Source organism: Amphiura filiformis, chromosome 13, assembly GCF_039555335.1.
Source record: "Amphiura filiformis chromosome 13, Afil_fr2py, whole genome shotgun sequence".
NCBI lineage: Eukaryota > Metazoa > Echinodermata > Ophiuroidea > Amphilepidida > Amphiuridae > Amphiura > Amphiura filiformis.
The window spans coordinates 11,293,345-11,320,038 of NC_092640.1; the positions used below are offsets into that span (position 1 = coordinate 11,293,345).

General features: G+C 36.3%; 1 protein-coding gene across 1 annotated transcript in view; it reads left to right on the forward strand.

Annotated features, from left to right (window-relative positions):
- The first annotated feature begins 1,369 nt into the window (after nt 1-1,369).
- The window catches only part of LOC140167411 (sperm-specific sodium:proton exchanger-like), a 30,201-nt gene continuing 4,876 nt past the window's right edge, over nt 1,370-26,694 (forward strand). The window contains exons 1-14 of the mRNA XM_072190717.1: nt 1,370-1,595; nt 6,124-6,353; nt 8,167-8,332; nt 9,166-9,282; nt 11,039-11,309; nt 15,609-15,752; nt 16,525-16,778; nt 17,304-17,485; nt 17,967-18,107; nt 18,642-18,803; nt 19,575-19,841; nt 20,144-20,335; nt 20,868-21,069; nt 26,403-26,551. Coding sequence (XP_072046818.1) covers nt 1,370-1,595; nt 6,124-6,353; nt 8,167-8,332; nt 9,166-9,282; nt 11,039-11,309; nt 15,609-15,752; nt 16,525-16,778; nt 17,304-17,485; nt 17,967-18,107; nt 18,642-18,803; nt 19,575-19,841; nt 20,144-20,335; nt 20,868-21,069; nt 26,403-26,551 — 2,703 coding nt within the window. The remainder of the gene's footprint in view (nt 1,596-6,123; nt 6,354-8,166; nt 8,333-9,165; nt 9,283-11,038; nt 11,310-15,608; nt 15,753-16,524; nt 16,779-17,303; nt 17,486-17,966; nt 18,108-18,641; nt 18,804-19,574; nt 19,842-20,143; nt 20,336-20,867; nt 21,070-26,402; nt 26,552-26,694) is intronic.

Consider the following 26,694-nt stretch of genomic DNA (forward strand, 5'->3'; position numbering starts at 1 on the left):
TGTTATGCTTGCATGCACAGAGCAGCCACTGTGACATACCTACTATGTCAATTAAGGGTTCATACCACTAATTACGGGTTCATACCACTAAATCCGCCTGTGAAGCGGTTTCCGGCAAAAGTTTATCATGCCTATAGTCCCAACTTTGCATAAAAATTATGTAAAATCGGTACAATATTAACAATTTTAGTGTTGCAAATGTTTTGCTAGAACTTGTGAATGTGATCTCTTCTAATTTGAACAGAAAACGCGAAAATTTGAGTGATGTTTACGACGATGAGCGCATGAACACACGAGGTCAAAACGCGGTTAGCAGTCAGACGTAAACACGGGAAAATCGGGCCTTTTTATATAGCGCTATTTTTCTCAAAAAGTAGACCTAAAATGTTGTTTCATTTTCAGGTATGTTATGCAGAATTTTGTTCTGATTAAGGGGTGGGGTATGAACGTTTGGACAGTATTTATTGTGGGACATTAGAGCACATCAGACATATCGAATTGCATTCTGAATACGAGGATTGTCCTTCTGATATCAAATAATTTTGATTTTTTGAAATTCGCAATGTAATACACATTTCATGGCAAATCATTATTAAAATTGATATTTTGATATTTAACAGTACTTGAAGTAAACTTTATAAATCTGATGATTTATACTTAAAGTGTATGTAGGTGGGATGAAAAGCCGACGATCAATTGAAAATTTTGACCTTTCGTATTGAAGATATCGATTTTTTCCCAAAACACACAAAAAAATAGGTCTTTTGGGGAAAAAATCCATATCTTCAATACGAAAGGTCTAAATTTTCAATTGATCGTCGGCTTTTCATCCCACCTACATACACTTTAAGAATTTATCATTAGGTCAAAACGCGGTTAGCAGTCGGACGTAAACAAAATCGGGCCTTTTTATATAGCGCTATTTTTCTCAAAAAGTAGACCTAAAATGTTGTGTCATTTCAGATAAGTTATGCAGAATTTTGTTCTGATTAAGATGATATCAAATATATATTTCAAAGTAAGACGTAACTCGACTTATGGCCTAAAACGTGACCCCTATTTTGCACGTAAAGTCTATGGAAAGCTATTTTGTGTTATGTACCCTTAAGTTGCGCCTTAGCGCTTACGCGTTCGGCGTAATCGGTCGCGCTAATCCGTTCCAAACACTTTCGCTTTACGCGCTGAATTTGATAGCGTTAGCGCACATCAATGAGGTCGCAGATGCCTTTTCCTTGTTCCATTATTTCTTGATCTTATGGCCTTGTCTTTGGGCATTTGACAGTAATTTTGAGTTTACAATATTTCTTCGATGTAAAATGTTAAAAATGAAGAAGAAATTTCACTTTTGATCTTAGGAATTGCAGTAACCATGTTACAACCACCCGGGTTGAAAGCCTTTGTGGCCTTGACAGTGATTTTATGCAGTATCAGTTGTCATTGCATTGACATTGTAAAAGCAACTGACGCTCACGGCGAAGAAGTGATTGAATATGAGCATCACGAAGGAAATGCATCGGACACAGAACATGAAAAAAAGATACACGCGCCCCCTCCTTATGTCATCTTATTTCTGTTTGGATGCTGTGTTTGTGGAGGTAAGCAATTAGGCCTAATATAATTAGGGGTAGGGTTACCTACAATCTTTGAAATAGGTCTTGGATATGTGGAACGTTTGCGTGCATGCGTGTAAAGAACTGGAAATATCAGTCACTCTCTCCCCGAAATGCCAATGTCTTCATCCCAATGTGATCCAACATTGATTGATGGGAAGAGGGGAAGAGTAAATCATTGTTGTAGATGTCATTTTTGTTCCCAAACACAATATATAGGCTACGTCTTTTGCATGATCATAAGGACGCCGGAATTCTGCACGGCATTTCGATCGAGTGTGCCAAGCGTTCCAAGTAGGCCCTACCTTTTTTCCAAGATTGTAGGTCTTATTTCTCAACTTTGCACATTTCGCCAGTCGTATTCTGTGGTGGAATAGGCTATTAGACTTTTGCAATCGAGAGGAAAATTTGGGAAAAATCTATCGGAGCAATCTAACACCAATCTTCAATCCTCAGTAGGCCAGGCATACAAAGTGAACAGTTTATCGGAACCAGAACAAACGGTCAACTCATGGGGGGTATGGGCAAGCGTTAGTCATTAGGTGTTATGCAAAAGTAATGTTCACACTCCCTGATATGTCTGGCTGCTGGCACACCGCAATGTGTCGCAGAAAGTAGGCCTAGACCAAGCAGACCATAAATTTTGGGCATTCGTTTTTCCGTCAACTCAGGACAAAGTTAAGTTTGAGACTTGTATAGGCCACAATAGCCGTAGCGTAGTTACATCATGGCATAGCTGAAATTGTTATTCCATTTTAAGGATCTAGACCTAGTGGGGCTATTTTAGTTTTGAGCACTAGGTAAACGCGTCATAATTTTGTGCTTTTTAAAAATTAAATATTAGGTAGGTAGGGCATGTATAGAAAGAGGGAAAATGCCCAAATTGTGTCAGTAGGCCTCAATTTAAGGCAAAAAAAAATGTTTGGTTGCTCTTCCAAGACAAAAATTTGGAGGGTCGGTAGGTCGATCCTTTTTTTTTTTTTTTTTTTCATGGGCTCTTCCTTCATTTTTCCTCCATTTTGAAAAGGCAAGCATTGACAAATGCTTGATCATTTTATGGTAAAAAATTGTGCGATTTTGGAGTGAATTTAAATGGAAATACTGCCTGTTTTTAATCAAATATGCATTTAATAAATAAAATGAGTGAATAACAAGTATAATTAAAATGTCCTTGATACTGTCCAAATTTAAGATTTCTTCTAAAAAAGTGATTTAATAAAAAAAAACCGACCCAAGATTTCTGATATTTTGGGTCGGTCGCTGAGGCCTAAGGGCAACCAAACATTTTTTTTTGGCCTAATACAAAATTAAAAATCACAATTTTTATTTTGAGCACCTAAGATCGAACTGCAACTCCCCTATCCCATGTGTGCATGCATGTGTCAACTTGGTCCACTTCCTGTGACACTTTTTGGGCTCATGACATGTGATAATTAGGTGTAAGTTGTATCGCTCGCTGTACAGTTTGGCCCCACACTGCACTGCTATATAATGACAGGTCTATAATGACGAGTGACAAAGGTGCATAATCATTCAAGAGATGTAGTCCTAAATACACGTACTGAATTTTAAATATAACTAAATGCAAAGCAAGAATGTATTAAAATGTTTATTTCATTTTTTATAGTACTAGACTAACTTGATGTTCCGTTGTTGGTGTATTTTTTTACTACATTGGTCACATCACATCTCAAATTGTTATAAACCTTAGGGCTTGGTGCCATTTATTTTTCAATAGCCCCTATTATAGGTATAATAGAGGTTAGGCCTATCCGTGTTCTAGTGTAAGCTGCATATCCTATCAGCGGCTGCTATACCTTGTTTAGGACTTTCAAAATAAGTACCTGCATGTGCAACCATCACCGTTTCAAAATAGCCCGCCAAAGTCATGCAGGTAACTCGGAGGTCGTGCATTGAATTGGTTTGAATGAGGAATACTACGGGAACCAGCGCCTTTTGTTAGAAATCACACATGTTGCTTTAGGGTGCATAGTTCACAGGTTATATTCAAGCTCAAAATAATGGCATGTTAACCTGTTGCACAGAGGTCAAATTTTAAAAATGATCCGATTTATTGGTCTCAAAAGAGGCCTTAAGGGCTGGGGTATGAACGTTTGGACGGTATTTATTTTGGGACATTAGAGCACATCAGACATATCGAATTGCATTCTGAATACGAAGAATGTCATTCTGATATCAAATAATTTTGATTTTTGAAATTCGCAATTTAATACACATTTTATGGCAAATCATTAAAATTGATATTTTGATATTTAACAGTACTTGAAGTGAACTTTATAAATCTGATGATTTATACTTAAAGTGTATGTAGGTGGGAAGAAATGCCGACGATCAATTGAAAATTTTGACCTTTCGTATTGAAGATATGGATTTTTTTTCCCAAAACACCAAAACAAATTAGGTCTTTTTGGGAAAAAAATCCATATCTTCAATATGAAAGGTCAAAATTTTCAATTGACCGTCGGCTTTTTCGTCCTGCTACATACACTTTAAGAATATATCATTAGATTTATATAATTCACTTCGAGGACTGTTATATATCAAAATTTGAAAAATATCAAATTTTTATAATTTGTCATAAAATTTGTATTATATTGTGATTTTCAAAAATGAAAATTATTTGATATCAGAAAGACATGCTTCGTATTCAGAATGCAATTCGATAGGTCTGAGGTGCTCTCATGTCGCACAAAAAATACTGTCGAAACGCAATAAACGCTCATTTTAGATCCCTTAACTCCTCTCTATAGATACGAAATCTGAACATATTTAATTCATTTGAAGGTGCAGTTTTTGTTGTCAGACCCCATCTGCCCTCACAGGTTTGTTATGTATACAACACATTTGAGCAATAGATAACAAACAAATCATTTTGGTATTTGTTTTGTCAAGAGGAGTATTTTAAGACACCAGCAATTTGAAAATATGACCTTATTTTCCTTAGGCCTAAAAAAAAATTGTTTGATTGGCGTAACATAAAAACATTTTTTAGCTGTAAGTTTCGTTTGACAGATGCTTTGGAACTTTTTTTTTTTTTTTTTAAAATTAATTAATTTTATTTTATTTTATTTTATTTATTTATTTTTTTAAACAACAATTAAGTAAGGGTCGGGCCTAAACGCCAATCACACAATTTTTTAGGCCTTATTTGTGACAAGGCAAAGGAAACAACAATTTGAGGTACCGTACATAACAAAATATATCACTTTGAAAATCTAAACGATTAAATGATTATGTTGTGATTCTAGCATCTTCTTTTTATGGTATGTTTGAGTAGATATCCACAAAAAAGGTTTATTCCCAAAATTTCAGCAATTCTGATTTAAATATTGTGTTGAGTTATGCATGATTATGTCACTGTTCTGGTAAAACCTTGTTAACTCCAAAAGCTGCTGTTTTGTACATATTTAACATTATAGAAGCTTTTGGAGTTACAGGTTTTGGCAGAACATTGCTCCATTTGCCACTGTCCCAGTAAACACAAAACGTTTTAAAAACGTTTTAAATAAGTTATATTTTGGCTTTTGGTTTAGGTAAAACGTTTTAATAACATTAAAATGTCGGGTTATATAAAGGCCATGATAACGTTTTAAAACGTTTTGTATGAAAACACACTACAACAATATTTTTAAATGTTTTCAAAAAATGTTATTGTAAACTATTTTTACATACATTTTTGCCAAATATTGTGTCAATACTTAAATAACATTATGTTAAAATGTTTGAACCCAGCAAACACAGAAATGTTCTTAAAATGTTTTTTTCAAAACCTTTTAATAACATTTAAATGTCGGGTTATAAAAAGGTCATGAAAAAGTTTTTAAAACGTTATTGAAAATATTTTGGGCAAACATTGTTCGCAAAATATTTTTTCAACCCCAAAATAATATTCTGTTTAGAATGTTTTGTATCATGTTTTCAAGAATATTTTTGGAATGTTATTAAAACGTTTTTATACCCTTTATATAACCCGACATTTAAATGTTTTCTGTAAAACATTTTTGTTTGCTGAGCAGTAGATTATCAAAAAATGTTTTTTAAGGTTATGAAAACGTTTTATACTCTTAATATAAACTTTATATAACCCGACATTTAAACGTTTTCTGACAACCTTTTATAACCTTTTGCGAATGATGTGGAAAACGTTTTGTGTTTGCTGGGGTGCTATAATTTTGTTTTGTTTTAAACAGAACAATAATACAAATTTGACATATTTTTAGTAAGCAAATATTTTTTGAGTAAGCAAATGAGTCTGCACGTGAACTTGTATGCACACAAACATTATGTAACCAAAGGTTTCCGGTGGTATAAAAATCTTTTTTTTTTTTTCAGAAAAGTTGGGAGATGATGCTATGGATTATGAAATGCCCCTTGAAGATCAGGGACAAGCGTCAATTCAAAAATGACTACATACCAAAGCTCCTACTACATTACTCGTAAAGAACCATTGTCATAATTAATCTCTTTCTTTTTCACCCAACCTCACATCCAGCTCTCGTCCGCATCATGCTCAAGAACGTCCCACTGCCATACACTGTTGTATTGCTCGTGTTGGGCTTTTTGCTCGGTATTTTATCCCGTTACTCCCTCACAGCCGCTGACTACACCCATGGTGCTGCACATATGGACCCACACCTGCTACTGCACATATTTTTACCCATTCTCCTATTCGAGTCTGCCTTTGCCATGGATGTACACACATTTGTTAAATCTCTAACACAGGTGAGTAACAATAATATTTCTTGAGCTGAAATGATATTCAGTTCATAGAAAAGAACATGAATTCCTGGTAATCTGACCAATGAGCAGGCCAATGTGCTGAATTGGTAACAAAAAATTGGACCATAGATCAAAAGAATAAATGTGACCTGCCACCACGAAATGAACGTAAAGTCGCAAGTTGGTAGTTTCGAAACGCCCTCACTACTGCATTGGTGGTCTTTGTTTCCTTTGTGAATGGCCCATTGTGCCCCCATTTACAAAGGACATACAGACATACAGGTACATCTGGTTTGAACAGAACTGGTGCGCTCTGCAAAATAGAAATCAACTCAGTCAGCCAGGATGTCTTGAAACTTGCCAACTTGCTACTTTATACTCAATGAGTATAAAGTGGTGGGCCAAAAAACACCTTTTTTCTCGGATCGACTTGGAACTCTCTGAGAATTTTACTAGGGTACATACTACTAGTGTGCTAAAATATCAGTAACATCGGAGCATGTTTCGCTCAGGCAGTAGATTTTCACAAAATCCCTACTTATTTGCCATTTCTTACTGTATAACTCTATTATAGAGAAATCAGTAGAAACAACCTGGGAAAAGTAGGCATTGAGATGACATCATAGCCAATATTAAACACTTTGGGTAGTTTGTTTAGACCCTCCAGAACATCACCAAATAGCAAGCAGTCTCCAATTGGTTACCATTAATTTTTGCTATAGACCTGTATTTAGTTAAATATTGATGATATTTGAGTTGCTAAATTAAGGGGTAGGGGTAGCATTATGGAGCATTTTCCCAGTTCTACTGATTCAAATTTCACAATCTTGGTCTTGTTGGGTAGATATGAACTGCAAAAGTACAAACAATACATGAGATATGAATTTAGAGCAGCTCTGACATGACCAGGGGTTAAAGGGTCATGTGACGCCTGATTTGTAGTAATTTTCAAGGCTATGTGACCTTTTGACCTCTGGTCAAAACATGGATAACCGAAAATCATATAGCATTTTTTTTTGACAATGCTGCAGTTCATATCTATGCAACAATACCGCATTTGGGAAATTTGACTGAGAAGAACTGGGGAAATTCTCCATAATGCTACCCCTACCCCTTAATATAGCAACTCAAATATCATTAATATTTGACTTACATGGGTGTCTTTAGCAAAATAATGGTAACCAATTGGAGACGGCTTGCTATTTGGTGATGTTCTAGAGGGTCCAAACAAACTACCCAAAGTGTTTAATATTGGTTAGGATGGCATCTGAATGCCTACTTTTCCCAGATTGTTTCTACTGATTTCTATATAGAGTTATACAGTAAGAAATAGCAAAAAGTAGGGATTTTGTGAAAATCTCACGGCCTGAGCGAAACATGTCTGATATTACTGATATTTCAGCACAATACTAGTATGTACCCCAGTAAAATTCTCCGAGAGTTCCAAGTCGATCCGAGAAAAAAGGCGTTTTTTGGCCCACCTATATCATATCATGAGCGTTTGGCACAATGAAATGAGTATTACTCATTTCATTGTAAACGCTCATGATATGATTTTCTAGACTCACCAGTGTATATAAATTCACATCACAATTTTATGACAAGTTTTTGACTACTTGTCAATCCTTGTACTTGTTTGTGAATGAAAGCATCACTAAGCTGAAGTTTGTTACGGTATCTGTTTGTTTATGAGGTTTTGTGTGTTTTCCATCTCTTTTGTCATCACCCCAAGCACATCAAATTTTGTAATCACAAAATATTAAGCGTATTACAGAAAACAAAAAATAATAACCATCTATGTTGGTCCCATTTTCAGGTGTGTATCCTAGCCATCTTTGGTTTTCTGGTTGCTACAGTTCTAACTGCAGTACTTGCTAAATTTGTGTTTAGCTACAACTGGAATTTCATGGTTTGCATGATGTTTGGTTCTATCCTGAGTGCAACAGATCCAGTTGCTGTAGTAGCACTTCTCAAAGATCTTGGTAAGATATTTTTGGAAATTTGTCTGTTTTTATGAAACCAATGCATGAAGATAAAATTGTGTTGCTAAAGATGAAGCAGCATCCTTATTTTGGATCTCAAGTTGAGAGTAACGCCATGTTGGATTTCACAGTGGCATATTTGAGTCGCGCATATATAATCGAATCCCGCAAGGCATATATATACACATGTAGAAATTTGTCCATACACTGGCGACACAACCACATAAATGGGGGGGGGGGGCATAAATGCACTGATTAGAATCTGCCACTGCAAAATCCAACTAACATTAACGTTACTCTCATCTTGAGACGAGACAGACTATAGAACTTCATGGCTTAGTTCCTCAATGTCCCAGCTGCATAGATCCTGGAAACAGTATTTTGTTATATAAGCCTTTGACGAGTGCGTACTACTTCTGTGATGTTGACAGATGCCTATGACACGTAGTATATAGTATATGTATTTTACACATCGTAAATGTTGTTAATTCTGCCATATATGTGTCGTACGCATTGTGAGATCCGCCTGTCAACATCGCAGAAGTACGCACTCGTCAAAGGTTTACAGCAATTTAATATAGTCACTGAGCCAGTGCTATCGCCAGGGTGCTATCTTTACCACAAATTGAAAGCCACTATTTAGCACCTTCAAAATAAACCACAAATAAAGAACCTTTCTCCTAGATCGTTCCAGACAAGTTCAGTTTGGATTGCTCTCCTTGCGAGCTCTGGAAGCGCTTTTTTATTCTCCTCTGCTTATTCCCCATGTCCATCCCGGTTTGGGTAACAAGAAGAGAATGACGAAAGTTTCTGATTATTATTTGTTCCATCAGGTGCATCAAAGCAGCTTGGAACTCTGATTGAAGGAGAATCCCTGCTCAACGATGGATGCTCAATTGTTGTTTTTGATGTCTTTCATAAAATGGCTGATCCTCATCAAGACCAAACAGGTTAGTGCCAGTCTCTTAATTTTGTCATTGCTGGGGGTGTAGGGGTGTGTGTATATGGGGGGGGGGGGGGGGGAAAACAGAGCACCCTAAATTTGCCATTTGCTGTATGAACTCTCATCCTCCTGGGGTCCATTTCACTAAACTATTAACCTTTCATAACTCAAGTAATCATTCATAAAGTTAAATACTAGATGTAACTTTACGAAGAGTCTGTGTAGTAAATCCCTATTACTTACGAAGAGTACCATTCATAAGTAAGTTTAGTGAAATGGAACTTACGACTGGTCATAAGTTACAAGCTATTTGATGACTTATGAAGCTTTATAAAGTTTTGTGAAATGGTTTACTCTGGGTTTATTACTCCTGGGACAGAATAAAGACTAGAAATTCTGGACTGGGTAAAATACTAGGATAACAACAATTATCATTAATTTATCAATCAACATTTTATGACATGATGACAAGAAATCTTTGTATTATTAAACATGTTATCATGCATGGAGAGCAAAATAGAGCAACCATTATCAAACTAAGGTCGTGTTCTCACTACAGACACGGGGTCTCGTACCTAGGTCCGAGTCCACATACAAGTGGACTCAGTCCACATTGATTTCGCGTTCTCACTAACACCAAAATGCTGATGTAGGATCGACTCCACTTACCCGGATGTTATAATATCAAGCACTTCAATGCATGACCATGACGTCACAAATTCTGTTCCAATGCATGTTTTGAGCCGAACACACAGCACAAATCAATATATATGCATGTATTTGGAAAGATCTGAAATAAACAGCTCTAAAAACTGTTATTTTATATAGGCCTATATGTGTAAAATTAGAGAAATACATAGGCCGGGTTGTTATCATAGTCTGATTTTGGTCAAGCACGCCGATTCACACGCAACACAACCTCTAAATCACCATCAAAAATAGTTTGGTAATTTTAACTCAGTCTAGCAAAATATACACCTCAAAAACGAATATTACACCTGAATATCCTTTTGTATTATACTGTAAAGCCCAATGTCGTTTTGTTTAATTCTGAAACTGGATAAAATCTGTATCTTGCCGCGATGCCGTTGTTTTCACACTGCACGAGAAGCATGCTGCTCATCAAACTATATAGCTACGGCAAGCATCTCGAACGAACCAAAATCTATGAACGAACGAACGTCCGTGACTCCGTGTATATCCACTTTCCCCTGACTTTTCCGCATAAAAAATAAATATTGTAAATTACATGAAATAAAGCACGTATAAATTTGTTCTATAATACCAGCTACGAATTTTTAAGTTGAAAATGCATGTTTAAATGTTATCATGAAAAATTATATAATGTATATTGTATAGGCCTAATAGTACAACGATGGCCGTCAAGGTTGTGCATACAACATTTCCGGTATAAGTGGATCGAGTCCACTTGTAAACGCGTTCTCACTATGTTGTTTGATACCACATCCTAGGTACGAGACTACCTCAATGAGGTGGTCTCGATGCTACATCCTGGATGTAGGATCGAAACCACTTATTTCGCGTTCTCACTATGCTTGGAAGTGGACTCGATGTAGGATCGAGTCCACGTCCTGGTATCAAACAGGCATAGTGAGAACGCGCCCTAAATGTCAGTATTTCTAGTATTTTTCATAAAATTACTATTTTAAGCAGCCAGAATTTCTATAACCCTGCCCCCAGTTTCTATGCAACTGGGTAGAGTGTACTAACCTTTTTGGAATTCCTCAATCATTTTCACACAGCTCTTGATGTATTCCTACAATTCATTCAAGTAGCCATTGGAGGTACTGTTTGGGGCGCTGTTATGGGCAAGGTAGCCACCTTCTGGTTATCACACGTCTTCAATGATGCATTGGTTGAAATCACCATAACGCTGTCAATGACTTACGTGGTATTCTACGTAGGAGAGTCGATTTTTGGGGTTTCCGGTGTATTGGCTGTAGTCATGCTGGGACTCGTGGTCAACGCCAATAAAGTTACCATCAGTCCTGAAGTCGAAGTGTTCTTGCACAGGTAAGAAAAGTTTTTTAATACAGCTTGGCTTTACTTTGTGTACAATCTAAATACCTAATGATTTTTCACAGTGTATCTCTTAATCTTCCCAACCCTGGCTGAAATTTGATACACTTTTGATACACCACTTTTGATACGTATGAAAAATGTATGAAATAAAAGGCTTTGAATTGGAACCCTCATTTCATACACTTTTAGGTATCAAAACTGTATCAAATTAACATTGCATACACATTTTATACATATCAAAAGTGTATCAAATGCCAAGATAATGTATCAAAAAAGTAGCTAATGAAATGTATCCTTTCATTTCATACATATTTGATACATAATTATATCAAAAGTGTATCAAATAAGTAACTGTATCAAATCAGGGTTCCAATTTAAACTGTATCAAATTAGCATTCAAATTTTTATCCTTTCATTTCATACATATTTCATACATAATTTATATTAAAAGTGTATCGAATATGTTACTGTATCAAATGAGGGTTCCAATTTAAACTATCAAATTAGCGTTCAAATTTTTATCCTTTCATTTCATACACATTTCATACATAATTTATATCAAAAGTGTATCAAATATGTTACTGTATCAAATCAGGGTTCCAATTTAAACTGTATCAAATTTTCTTTGAAATTTTTATCCTTTCATTTCATACACATTTCATACATAATTTATATCAAAAGTGTATTGAATATGTTACTGTATCAAATTAGGGTTCCAATTTAAACTGTATCAAATTAACATTCAAATTTTTATCCTTTCATTTCATACACATTTCATACATAATTTATATCAAAAGTGTATCGAATATGTTACTGTATCAAATCAGGGTTCCAATTTAAACTGTATCAAATTAGCGTTCAAATTTTTATCCTTTCATTTCATACACATTTCATACATCATTTATATCAAAAGTGTATCGAATATGTTACTGTATCAAATGAGGGTTCCAATTTAAACTGTATCAAATTTATGCTCAAATTTTTATCCTTTCATTTCATACACATTTCATACATAATTATATCAAAAGTGTATCGAATATGTTACTGTATCAAATCAGGGTTCCAATTTAAACTGTATCAAATTAGCATTGAAATTTGTATCCTTTCATTTCATACACATTTCATACATAATTTATATCAAAAGTGTATCGAATATGTTACTGTATCAAATGAGGGTTCCAATTTAAACTGTATCAAATTTGCGATCAAATTTTTATCCTTTCATTTCATACACATTTCATACATAATTATATCAAAAGTGTATCGAATATGTTACTGTATCAAATCAGGGTTCCAATTTAAACTGTATCAAATTAACATTCAAGTTTTTATCCTTTCATTTCATACACATTTCGTACATTATTTAGATCAAAAGTGTATTGAATATGTTACTGTATCAAATGAGGGTTCCAATTTAAACTGTATCAAATTTATGCTTCAAATTTTTATCCTTTCATTTCATACACATTTCATACATAATTATATCAAAAGTGTATCGAATATGTTACTGTATCAAATCAGGGTTCCAATTTAAACTGTATCAAATTAACATTCAAGTTTTTATCCTTTCATTTCATACACATTTCATACAAAATTTATATCAAAAGTGTATTGAATATGTTACTGTATCAAATGAGGGTTCCAATTTAAACTGTATCAAATTTATGCTCAAATTTTTATCCTTTCATTTCATACACATTTCATACATAATTTATATCAAAAGTGTATCGAATATGTTACTGTATCAAATCAGGGTTCCAATTTAAACTGTATCAAATTAGCGTTCAAATTTGTATCCTTTCATTTCATACACATTTCATACATCATTTATATCAAAAGTGTATCGAATATGTTACTGTATCAAATCAGGGTTCCAATTTAAACTGTATCAAATTAACATTCAAGTTTTTATCCTTTCATTTCATACACATTTCATACATAATTATATCAAAAGTGTATTGAATATGTTACTGTATCAAATGAAGGTTCCAATTTAAACTGTATCAAATTTGCGTGCTCAAATTTTTATCCTTTCATTTCATACACATTTCATACATAATTTATATCAAAAGTGTATCGAATATGTTACTGTATCAAATCAGGGTTCCAATTTAAACTGTATCAAATTAGCGTTCAAATTTGTATCCTTTCATTTCATACACATTTCATACATCATTTATATCAAAAGTGTATCGAATATGTTACTGTATCAAATCAGGGTTCCAATTTAAACTGTATCAAATTAACATTCAAGTTTTTATCCTTTCATTTCATACACATTTCATACATCATTTATATCAAAAGTGTCTCGAATATGTTACTGTATCAAATCAGCGATTCCAATTTAAACTGTATCAAATTAGCATTGAAATTTTGATCCTTTCATTTCATACACATTTCATACATAATTATATCAAAAGTGTATCAAATATATGTCACTGTATGAAATCAGCGTTCCAATTTAAACTGTATTAAAGTAGCATTGAAATTTTTATCCTTTCATTTTATACACATTTTATACATAATTATATCAAAAGTGTATCAAATATGTCACTGTATCAAATCAGCATTCCAATTTTAATGCTGGCCAGCGGGACTGCCCTATTTTTGATACATGTCATTTGATACACTTTTGATATAGTTTTTGATACACTTTTGATACAGTTTTTGATACACTTTTGATAGTTTTTTGATACACTTTTCATAGTTTTTTGATACACTTTTGATACAGTTTTTATGCACTTTTGATACAGTTTTTATACACTTTTGATACAGTTTTTATACACTTTTGATACAGTTTTTTATACGCTTTTGATACAGTTTTTCAAATTTCAAAATTGGTCCAATCAAGCTCAAATTCAACAAGAATTATCCTTACATTATCTAAACATATTTTCAAACATTAATGACCCCAAAGCTCAAAGTGAAGGGGTCAAAGGTCAAATTTTGAAATTAGTCTAATCAAGCTCAAATTCAACACTGCCCTCTACTGCCAATGCTGACCTCTAGCACTTTCCCCCATCACGGAGCAGCTGAATGCACTTTCCCCTATGAACGTTCAAAATTAAAACACAATAGGACAAATGTGTGAGAAAGTATTGCAAAAAAGAAGCAAACCCAACCAAAATGGAACATACATACATCAGAGGGCCTGCTTGGAAAGCAGTGTTTTTCACTGAAGTTGTTACCCTCAATAAAGAGACAAAAAAAGCTACCAATAACAAAAAGATTCAGCAGGGTTTTTTACTATACAGGCATGTGCTATATTCATGCTTAATACATATACATAGAGGCCCTATAATGTAATATATAGTAAGCTTACCTTATCAGAACAAAGTCAATAAAATATCCTCTTTAATCACAGTCCCTGATTACAACTACATTGTAACCTAATGTGCAGTCTACAAGCATGTTTGTATCTTCATCATGATAAATAAAACACCATAATTTGCTCTAAAATACAGTACATTTCCAAATGCAAATCCTGGTGTTAACTGCATGCATGCCACATGGGCAAATTTGAAAATGATGAGTCATTATCTAGACATGTGATCAGTTATTGATACAGTTTTGATACACTACAAAAGGTGAGTTTATGAAAGCCCAATTTGATACACTTTTGATATACCTCTAGCCACCCAAAATAAACTAAGTCCAATTTAATATGCTTTTGATACACTGTAGGCAGCCAGAATTTGACTAAGTCCAATTTGATACACTTTTGATATACCTCTAGCCACCAAAAATTAACTAAGTTCAATTTGATACACTTTACATACACTAAAATACAGGCAAAGTCCAATTTAATACACTTTTGATACACTGTATGCAGCCAGAATTTGACTAAGTCCTATTTGATACACTTTTGATATACATCTAGCACCAAAAAGTTAATTTTGATACACTTTACATACACTAAAAAACTGCAAAGTCCAATTTGATACACTTTTGATACACCACAAGCATGGCCAAAATTAACTAAGTTCAAATTCTATACACTTTTGATACATTTTTGATACAATTAGGTGGTATTTGATACAGTTTTGATACCCTATATTTTCAGTTGATACATTTTCAATACACCCTTTAGTATATCAAAACTGTATCAAATTGCCGTTTGATACAGATTTAATACACTTTGATACACTTTTGATACACCTCTTGCTGTATAGAATTTCTGCTAGGGAAGTAACTGGCTCCATCACTAAAAAAAAACCTATTTACCTGCATTAGCAAACATAACTTCTCATGATCCAAGTAAACATGTCTTCACATATCTTATGTTTTCAGATTCTGGGAAATGTTGGCATACCTGGCAAACACACTCATCTTCATGGTTGTCGGAGTGGTCATCGCAGAACGGGCAATGGAGAATGTGGAAAGCATGGATTGGTTCTACCTGTGTGCTCTCTATATAGGCATAAACATTATTAGGTACATTGCCTTCAGTCTGGGGGTACTCATGTTTGGTTTGGGTTGGGAGGTGTCACTGACAAGCTGAAAGGCCAGCCATATAAACAATTGGATCCACCGCTATATCATGACCATGTATACCAAATGTTAAAATTTTCCACAAATTGGCAGCTTTATAAATTCTTTTGGCAAATATAGGCCTATCCTAAAATCTGACCCATGTTTGCAGTACATCCCGTATGGTCATTTGTACCAAGCCCCCCACCCCCGGTCCGGCAATCAGTTAACCTGACTCCTCGCTATATTACTGGAATACCAATTGACCAAAATGTGGTGTTCATCTTCCTCTAGGCCTTTTTCAGACCACAATTAAACTTATTTTAAACAAAGAAAAGCACTTTTTGGTGCTTGATGACCGAGTTCATTTGTTCCAGGACGATCAAAATTTTGCCTGGTTTAGCCACTGATTAGCCGCCATCGGGGACCAAAAACACACCATTTTACAGATGGACGGACTTACCAAGTATGGCTAGTTAGATGTTATGTTTTTTTCTGGAAAATCACTGAAACTATATTTTGAAAATTTTCAGAATTTCTTCAAATAATGTCAAAACAATCCACTTCGGCAAAAAGCAGCCGTTTTTAATTTCAGTAAGTAAAAAAGAAACCCCATAAATGTGAATTCTGGGTTGGATGTGCCTGTAGAACAGGTTGTTGTTACCATGGATTTTTATCATACAATGAATCAATATGCTGACATGCACAATACATTGGTTTTTTTTTTGTTACACAGAGCAATGGCAATTGGAATGTTCAGTCCGGTCCTGTCTAGGATTGGCTATGGCCTGCCCTGGCGCAATGCGGTAGTCATGACTTGGGGTGGATTGCGCGGAGCTGTCGGATTGGCCCTTGCACTACTTGTGGCACAAAGTGGGGTACTGGATAACAGGATCATAGGAAGCAAGGTGCTGTTCCATACATCGGGTATTGTGCTTCTCACATTGATTGTGAATGCAACAACAATTCAAGTTTTACTCAAGAAACTTGGTAAGTACCTCACCCTTTCTTTCTTTGTATGTCGATGGAAACTGTTGAAAGGAAGATAATTTAACAAGTTTTAAAAACAACAGAGGTATAAACAAAACAAATCTACCCAAACAAACATTTACAAAAAGAATTAGTCATTAAAATGTTTTATTGTCAATAGGAGAAATCAAACTTCCCACTCACTCGCATAATTATTTGCTCACTCACTTATACATTCAACCACCCCCCTCACTCACCAACTCAATCGCTAACCAGTGGTGTAGCTAAGGGAAAGGGGAGCTGCTCCATTGTGAGAAGTCTTTACCCCTGTTTGATGCTGGCCACCCTGTTATTTATATTTTTTATGCTTTTTTTTGTACTTGTTAGCCCATTTTTGACAATTTTCATCAAATTTTGGCCCCCTGTAAAGTTGCCTTTCTTCCTAACCCCCTCTTCCTTCCTGGCTACACCACTGTCGCCAACTCATTACTAGCATCATTTACTCACTCAATAACCCAATACTTCATCCCATCTACTGATCAACAGGAATGACAGACATCTCTGCACCAAAGAGAATTGCAATGTCCAATGCTGTGAGACAAATCCAGGAGGCTCAAAGTCGTACATTCACAATGCTGAAATCAGACCGTTTCCTTGCGGATGCTGATTTCACTATAGCCGAGGCTGCTTGTAGGATAATGGATCCTTACAAATCAAGGCAGGAACAGGTGACCAAATTAACTAGAACTGTAATAAAACTTTGCTTTTAGTAGCTAGAATTTTGACCCATCACTATACCAAAGGTCAATTTTTTGGCCACATTTAATGCACATTGCCAAACTTTTCACAAAATGTAAGCAAATTTAAAAAAAAAACTTTGCTACAGTTAGGTTGCAGGAAATATTGAGAAAATTTTGAATAAATGATCCATCCATACATTGGCCTAAAAAGGGGGTCATTAATATACCAAATGGCCAAAAATGCAACCCACGTTTGCAGCACATCTGAGGCCAAACTGAGCATAATATGCATTTGTGCCAATTGGCTAGTTGTAAGCCATCTATCATGACAAATCAAACTAGTTGAACTTTTGCACCAACTATATGTTCCTATTTGTATGTAAGGCTATGTACCATCAAGTTGTACATTGAAGACTAGTGGAAATTCTTGTGTCTTACACTAAACTTACTTTACTCAATTCAACAGCAGTCAAGTGAACATGAAACATCAGTGTCCACCAGGGTGATGGAATGCCCAGCATGCACTACCTCAGTGGAAGCTGAGCCATCCCCACAGGAGTGGCATGAAATGATGGAAGAGGCTCGTCAACGGATGCTTAAAACTGAAAAGGTAAGCCATTGGGCTCCTTTCAAAATTCAAAATTTCTTTGGCCATTGGTAGGCCTACGCGCTCACCACCAATGCTTGCTATTGGCTGATCATAATAAGCAGCCCATCAGCAGTACTGCACAGTGGTGTAACAGACAAAATGATACGCTACCACTTTACTGGGACAAATGCACATGAAAATAAATGCTAAAACAGGCTAAAATTGGTTACAGACTGGGCTATTCAGAGTCTATATTCTTCAAATCTAATCTCTTTAGAATGGTCATATTTTCAAGAAATGGTGCCACATTCCAAGAGAGATTGGGAACTCCTGTAATAGACAGTATACACGATGTTCCACCAATTAATAACACAGTATAATCATACATTGTATCTCATACACACAGGACTGACAAGTTTCAAGTCTTCCAATAGAACAAAGACACCTGTTTTATTTACCAAGTTATCAAAAACAGTACAAATTCATTTCTTACTTGGAGTTTTCAGTGTCACATGTATACATTTTGATTTGTTTTTGCACCATTTCTGTTCTTAGACATCTTACTGGAAGCAGTTTGAGCATGGTATGCTATCTAGAGAAGCCACCAGGGTATTGATGAGTGCAGCAGAGCAGGCATCCGATGACAAAGGCAAAGGCCTCATCAACATTGAGAAACTGGCTAAACATTGGGCTGTCGTTGGATTCCTCCCTTGGATAGTATGTACAAATGATGATTTTTATTTAATTATTTGCTTTGTTTCATTTCCAATTAAAAAATAAATGAGTATACTGATAAAACATGGTCATTAGAAGATTAAAACAGAAGATACTCTAGTGACAAGGTCTTAAAATAGGGTAATTGGGTCTGAGATTCTCCCAGAAAAAGAAGGGTCTACCATCTATTGACAAACACATGATGTCTACTTCAAATGAATGCCCGAGCACCAAAGCCACTCGCTGGGCAAACCACTGCTCTTCCAGTTGACATTTACAGCAGAATTTGACTATTTCATACATGGGTAATTAGCACAGAATTATAGGATGGAGAATCTGGACTCGACCGCCATCTTGATATAGGCATGGAGTAAAAATTGGGGGTATTCAGTTTTCTTCAGAATGCGATCGAGGCATTCTTTGTCATGCACACGCGACATGGATGATGGGCGCATTTGAGAGATGCACTTGATGCGACCTGCACGCGAGTACCAAGACGCTTCAGATGAGATGCAGAATTGTTTTCGTTCATCTCCGTTCACCGTCAGCAAGGACCCGAATACCCCCAATTTTCTACCCATATACTGAGAGCGCGATTGTATGTGGCGGTATAGCTGAGTCCCAGTTCTCCTTCTCTAATTCTATGGTTTGAGTCTGATTGAAAATTTCAGCTGGAAATCAGTAAAGAAAGAGTAATTTAGATTTAATAAGTCAAACATTACTACTTCTTTTTGGAGCTCACTGTTTTGTCTTTGTTTGTTTTGTTTTTTGCAGAAAAGAAGACTGGAGGACCTGATCAGTGATAAGAAAAGGGCAGGGATACCAGAGCCTACCAACAAAATACAACGTTGGATGTACCATGCCTGTTTGCACATGGCATTTGAACTAGTCATCATGTTTGTCATTGTTGCCAACATGGTTCCCATCATCATGGCTTTCAAAATCCAGGAGAATCACCAACTCTATCCCAAATACGCAAATTTCTTCTTCATCAGCAACTTCATTTTCACTGCAATTTTTGTTTTGGAGGCCATAATTAAGGTAATTACTGATCTTTTCTTTTTTTTTTGTTTTTTTGAACAACTATATACGGTTTGGCATGCATGGTAGTAAAATTATTTATATGTGCAGCGTCTTTAAACATGTGCATGAGAGCAATTTGAGCAAACGCTTGCAATTTGAAGCTGCACCCAATGATATGCACACTGACACCACTGCTTCACCAAGGTGAAATAGGGTACAGACAATTGTTTTACAAAGACACTTTTGTGTCACTCACACCATTTAAACAGTGATCTATGTTTAGCAACTTATCAAGAACTTCACTGTTGCTACTTTTGCAGATAGTGGGCTTGAGGAAGTACTATTTCTTTTCCCACTGGAATCAGTTTGATTTGTTCATCATTGTGCTCTCTCTGGTTGACATCATCTTGGACATAACAATCGGTGACACTGGTGGCTTTAGTCCCCAGGTATTCAAATTAGTGAAAATCTTAAGACTGTTCCGAGGTCTCAGGATGCTCAGACTCGTCAAGGTAAGCATTGTGAACTTGATGTAAGAGTGTTAATTAAGATGATGACTGCAAATTGTCATGCAATCAAGGGTTGATTTCACAAAACATTTAACCTCTTACACAATAAATTAAACATCAGTGGTATTCAAGTTGGTTCGGGCAGGAAACTACGTCTGAGAAAGTGGACTCGTCACTATACCGATATTCCAAGAAAATATTGGACCCATCAATATTATAATAGGCCACATTTTTGGGCAGGTTTTGCACCAAATTAGCAATGTTTATACATTTTTTTAGAAAATTTCACCAAATTTTATCATCAGCAATAATTCAAACTCTGGGATACGTTTCAAAAAAAGAGAAAATTTTGAACAAAAAAAAAGACCCATCCATCATATAAAATTTAACCAAGAAAAAGGGGTCATTGATATACCAGATAGCTAAAATAGTAACCCCAGCATTAAAGACAGACACACCCTTTTTAGTATTCCATTCCTCCTAAATGAAACATGTCTTCCTTTTCTAACTATCAATAATAATTTTCAACCATCAGGTTATCATTCCAAAGATTGTCAATTTTGTGGATGGACGTATTAACAAAAAGCTGTCTCTTGGTTATGATGTGGGCAAAGGTTTTGTTCTCGGTGAAGAAGAAATTGTCAAACTTATCGACAAACTTGTAAACGACAAGAAAATAGTTGCCGAACTCATGCGATACTCGACAAAATCACGTCTTGAAATCATCCGTCAACTGGGTGAGTATCATGGAGTATAACTTGAAAAGTGTTTTCAGTACTGTATTCATTTTTGAAACACATAATACTGAAAACTACTTCACAAACAGACAATTATTACATAAAAGTAAAACATATACCGCAAGAAGATAATGCCTGCTAGTATTTCACAATAAAAGAGCAGCATAGCACAGTGGGTACAGTGCACAGTGTCGACGTCCTATACGATAAATATAAATTTAATACTCCGTTGTGGTGAGCGACGGGCGAGTGGTATTTCACCGAACGCAAGAAAGGGAGTTCTATATCTGATTGGCTAGCAATCGATCGCTTAGGTCGCTTAGTAGTCAACTACAAACTCAAAACTGAGCAAAGTATTCAATTCGATTGAAATCGATATTCTATTATTGCCGTAGATAAAGAGAGTGATAGTGTGTCAATAATGTACATTGTATTGCAGCTGGATTTTACATGCATTCCTTTATATTATTATTTTCTCAAAGAGTTGAATATGATCACAATTTTTACCCAGGATTTCAAATTTTTACCCGCAAATTGCAGTTAAACATATCCACAGCAAAATACCGGTCCTCACTAATTAGTGTATTTAATTTCCAGTTAGTGTATTTAAGATAAAACCTGACAACAAATAAAATTTTCTTGCAATAGAAATATCATATGGGATACTAATATGGTAGGCATAACCGCCATTAACGTGGAGCTGCTACGCCGTAGCTGACTTTTTTGCTCCGTGGAGCCAAATTGACCAATCATGATCATGTTAGAGTTTTTCATTACTCAGAGGTAAAACTGACCAATTAAGTACGACTTACTCATTACGTGAAGCGAATTTATTCATTAAGAATTTGCCAGACGAAAGCGCCACGTAGTTGCAAGATATCCTCGGTCACGAAAGTTATGATTCAAAAAGTAGTTTATGAAAAGTACTGAACTGACTTATTATTAAGATGGACATGCACTCATAAGAAACTCATACAGTATTGTACATAACTATATAGCTAGGCAGAGTGGTGGTAAACTATATGCACACAGTTCTGCGATCTGCAGTGTATTGCCGGGAGCTAATTCGTATAACTTGCGCGGTGTCCCGGCGGAATTTGACCTTCAGCAAACTGCAAACCAGTTCGGATTTACTTTATTCAGATTCAGATTCAGATTCAGATTAAATTTATTTCAAATTCGTGGCCCGTAGGCCAAATTACATGAAATATTACATTTGCATTGTTTACATTAAAAGACATAAAAACACATATAAAATATACATAAAAACACCAAAAATTACTCAAAGAAATTAATTGCACTTGTTGAGGCAAAATCTCACACTCACCCCCATACAGCTCACACACCCCTATATCTCCACACACACTTTACATACACCCACACCCAAACTATCAGCCCTCCATATACACACACCCCACACACCACAGATGCTCTAAAGAATTTAATTTTATAAAGCAGTATTTAATAAATAACATAACAAAATATTGCACATATTTAAACTGGACCAGCCAAATTATAAGGAACAAATTGAATACATCAAGATAAAAATGCTGTCATAAAATCATTAAAACACACCAGCTGAATATGAACATAATGAGATGCACTAATTAAGTAGATGAGTGAGATAGGGTATTGAGCTGTTCCCATATCTTTTTGTTTTGGTTCTGGGGACCTGATACTTATTGCACTGTCTAAGGGTCATATTGTGGGTCCTCATATTGTGTGGAAACCATTCTGAGTACCTATCAGATTCGACACATTTTTGAGCAAACTGTGTACAGAGATGTAGTCTTCTATCATTCAAGGTTTGGAGTTCCAACTGGTCAAGGGAATCTGTGTAGGATGAGTAATTAGCACCCAGGATAATGCGGCAAGCCCTCTTTTGGATGCGCTCTAATTGATGTGCCTGGTCGTTGGTAATACTGCCATGCCAGACAGGGGCTGCATATTCACATGTTGGGCGAACATAACCAATATAAACAGAGACTAGGTCACCAGTTGGAACACCAAAGCGTTTGAGACGTGAGAGCATGTACAACCTTCGACTGCTTTTTGATACCATATTGTTAACCTGAGACTGCCAGCCAAGATTGGACTGGACAGTCAGTCCCAGGAGCTTAGTCTCAGACACCACCTCAAGCTCAATCCCAGCAATGTGAAGACTAGGAGGGACAGGTGGTTCCCTCATGAAACAAACCTGCATCACCTTGCACTTACTCGGATTGAGCTTGAGATGATGGTCTTTGCCCAAGCATCCAAGTCCTGAACATCGGGTCCAATCTGGCTGACTTGTTTAGCAGGACGAACCTCCAAGGGTGAGATCATCGACATACTTAAAGCTTTTAGTCAGAGACTCCTCAGAAGCATTGTTGATCACACCAAGAAATGTGATGGGGCCCAGCTTAGTGCCCTGTGGGACACCACATGAGAGAGTTTCCCATTCTGACAGGGCAGAGTGGTACTGCACCCGTTGACGACGAGCTGTGAGGAAGTTTATAATCCACGGCAGTAACTCGCTTCTGACACCAAGCTCGTGAGAGTCTCTGGATAGCTAAAGTATGGTCGATGCAATCAAATGCCTTGGAGAAGTCCGTCACAACTAGGGTTCCTACAGTTCCTCCTTTGTCTGTACCTTTGAAGAAAACATCAAGAATTTCAATTAGACAATGAGAAGTAGACGACCCTTTGATACTACCATATTGGTTGCGGTCAATTGCATTAGAAATATCATCAAGCACCCAATTTGCAACAAACCCCTCACATACTTTTGCCAAAAGGGAAGTCAATGAGATTGGCCTTAGTTTTGAGATTGTAGCAGGGGTTTCCTTTGGAATTGGGGCAATTGTGGCATCTTTCCAAACTTGGGGGACCATTCCATCTTTTAAAGATGAGTTGAATATATCTGTTATTGGGATGCTAAACTCACAGGCAAACTCGGTATTACGAAAGTAAAATACCTACTTTATATACTAGTAGTAGGCCATACATACTGTAGTTACTGTCCGTTTTCCTATAGACCACTTGACATGTGACGTCATTGCCCGGCAGTATGCGCACGCATTATGGCACTTTCCATTGTTCTTTGCCCTGCAGTGTGCGTGCGCATCGTAGTTTGCTCAGGGTATGTGTATTTTAAATCTCCCACCACATTTCATATTGTGCAAGAAAGCCATTGAACAGTGAAGCGGTTCGTTGGAGCATATCGAAAGACCAATCCCTCGCCTTTGTTGATAAACATTGGTGTCAAGTGGTCTATACACAATACTCAGTGCGCTCACCATTGACGCGTGACCTCTACAAATAGTGTATGTTAGAAGTATAGGCCATTGCCTAGTTGACGCCACTGTGTAAAAAATAACCGCCAATATTTAAAGTATTCTCTGAAATTCTAGAAAATATAGTTTTGTAACATGTCCTAAATTTTAGCTAATTTAGGTGTTTGGAAATATTGGTACTTTAGTGTTTTAGGAAGGATATGTAAACGACAGATAACACCAAAAAATATGAAGAAATTATTTCTAAACCGTGTTAAGTCATTAAGCTTCTCATTTTCAAGAACGCTGGTTAACAATAAGCAGACTATTGTCTCATTTCGTAAACAAAAGCCTACAGTATTGTTACCTTGCGTTCGCTTTATAATCGTTCACCCAACTGAAATTATAATACCAGCTCATTGCTCATTGCACAGGTAAAACAGACACAAGTGCAGTGTGTATTTAACCAGAGAAGATCTGATGTAACATAGTTGAGCTGTTTTCATTGAGTGTTATCTTGGTTTAATAGCTTTTAATGGGGTTTAAGTCCTTCAAAGGTCGTGGTGAATTCTACTGTAGACATGACTGCATCATGATTATTTTAAAGTCAACAACATTCAACAATATGATCACCGTGATAGTATGACAGTATCAGTACCGTGGGTATCAGTGATCCTGGCCTGACACAGTAGACAAACAAACAAACAAACAAACACGCCACACACATGACACATACATTGACTAATGACTATACACTAATCAAACAATGGTATTGATCCTGTACAACTGGTCGTGGTTTATTTACAATCGATTCATTTAAAATCCCCATAGTAAACATTAATTTTGGCAAGAGTTTTCTCTCTCTGGAACGAGGATGCATCCACTGGCTCCGCGTAATGAAAAGATCTAACATGATTGGTCAATTTAGCTCCGCGAAAAAAGTAAGCTTACTGCGTAGCAGCTCCATCGCTAGGCGGTTACGACCAGCCATATACTGATCATGCGAAAATCGTAAAAACATAGAATAGAAACAGTGTGGCAGGCGCGCAAAATCTCAAATTGCATGCTTAGCCTGAGCTGCCGGCCTATCTCGAATAAAATCACCATGCGTAGCTGTTGAAAAACGTGAGGATTCATCGTACTATCACGGCAATTTTTAACACGAAGATATAGGGACGATGACGGTGTGCAGTGTTTGCCTCCTGTCTTTGACTCTGGAGCAAAAGGTGTCTAATTTCCAGTTGAAAGCACACACGTACATCAGTACAGGTAAATGGAAGACTGATGGGGACGCTTTCTGTCTGCAAAGATTGTTAGATAAATAGATAGCTAGACAAATATAGTGTGTCTCATCTCAAGTTGAGAGTAACGCCATGTTGGATTTAGTAGTGTCATATTTGCATGAATCAGCGCATTTACGCTGTTGCATCGCCAGCGGACGGATAAGTTTCCCTTCTACTTATATAAACACCTTGTGGGATTAGCTAAGCACATGCAATTGGAATCTGCCACTGCAAATTCCAACATGGCGTTACTCTCACTTGGAGACAAGACACTATAATTAAAGACAGAGATAAAAACAATTATCGCGTCTGATGTCACTGTCAATTACGATCCTTGATTGGTTTACACAGGTTAATCAGCACGTAAAAGGAAGACCGATCTATCTGGTGCTGATCGGAGAAAAGGAATAGCAGCAAATGGCGAAAAATTACGTTACTTTTACAAGGCAAAAGCAGCTTTTCTAGGCATTGTGGACATGGTGCCTTCACCAAAAAAAGTTTCCTACTATAAAGACCTAACTTTTGAGATGGTTTGCATGTCGAAAGGTGCAAAATTAACAATAAGATGCCTGGTTATAAATCCGCGCTCAGCAAGTCATCATCACGACACTTGTAAACAAACCGTGCTCGAGTTTGATTGACAGATGACGCCAGACGCGATAAATTGTCTTTATCTTTGTCTTTCATTATAGTAAATGGATGTTTTTTCCTGTTATTTGCTTCCTATCAGTAAGTTGCATGCTATACCTTGAATTATTCAAACCTTTCCTGCACTTCTACTTTTTATACTATACAGGCATGCTTCAACGTGACCATCCAGGTATAGCTGTGTCAGTCAAAACAAGGCAAGCTATTCGTACAGTGCTTAACATTTCACGCGAGACAATCGGTGATCTGAAAGGAGCAGGTCTTCTTGATGAAACCGAGGTGCATAAACTTGATAAAGTAAGTTGTATTCACTGATTATTCCTTTTTTTTTCTCAAGTTTAGGCCAATAATTAAAGGCCAGTTATCTACATCTATTAATGTAAGCCAATATAATGATTAGCCACTTGCTTGAAGCTATGCATTCCATATGCCTGCAGAGT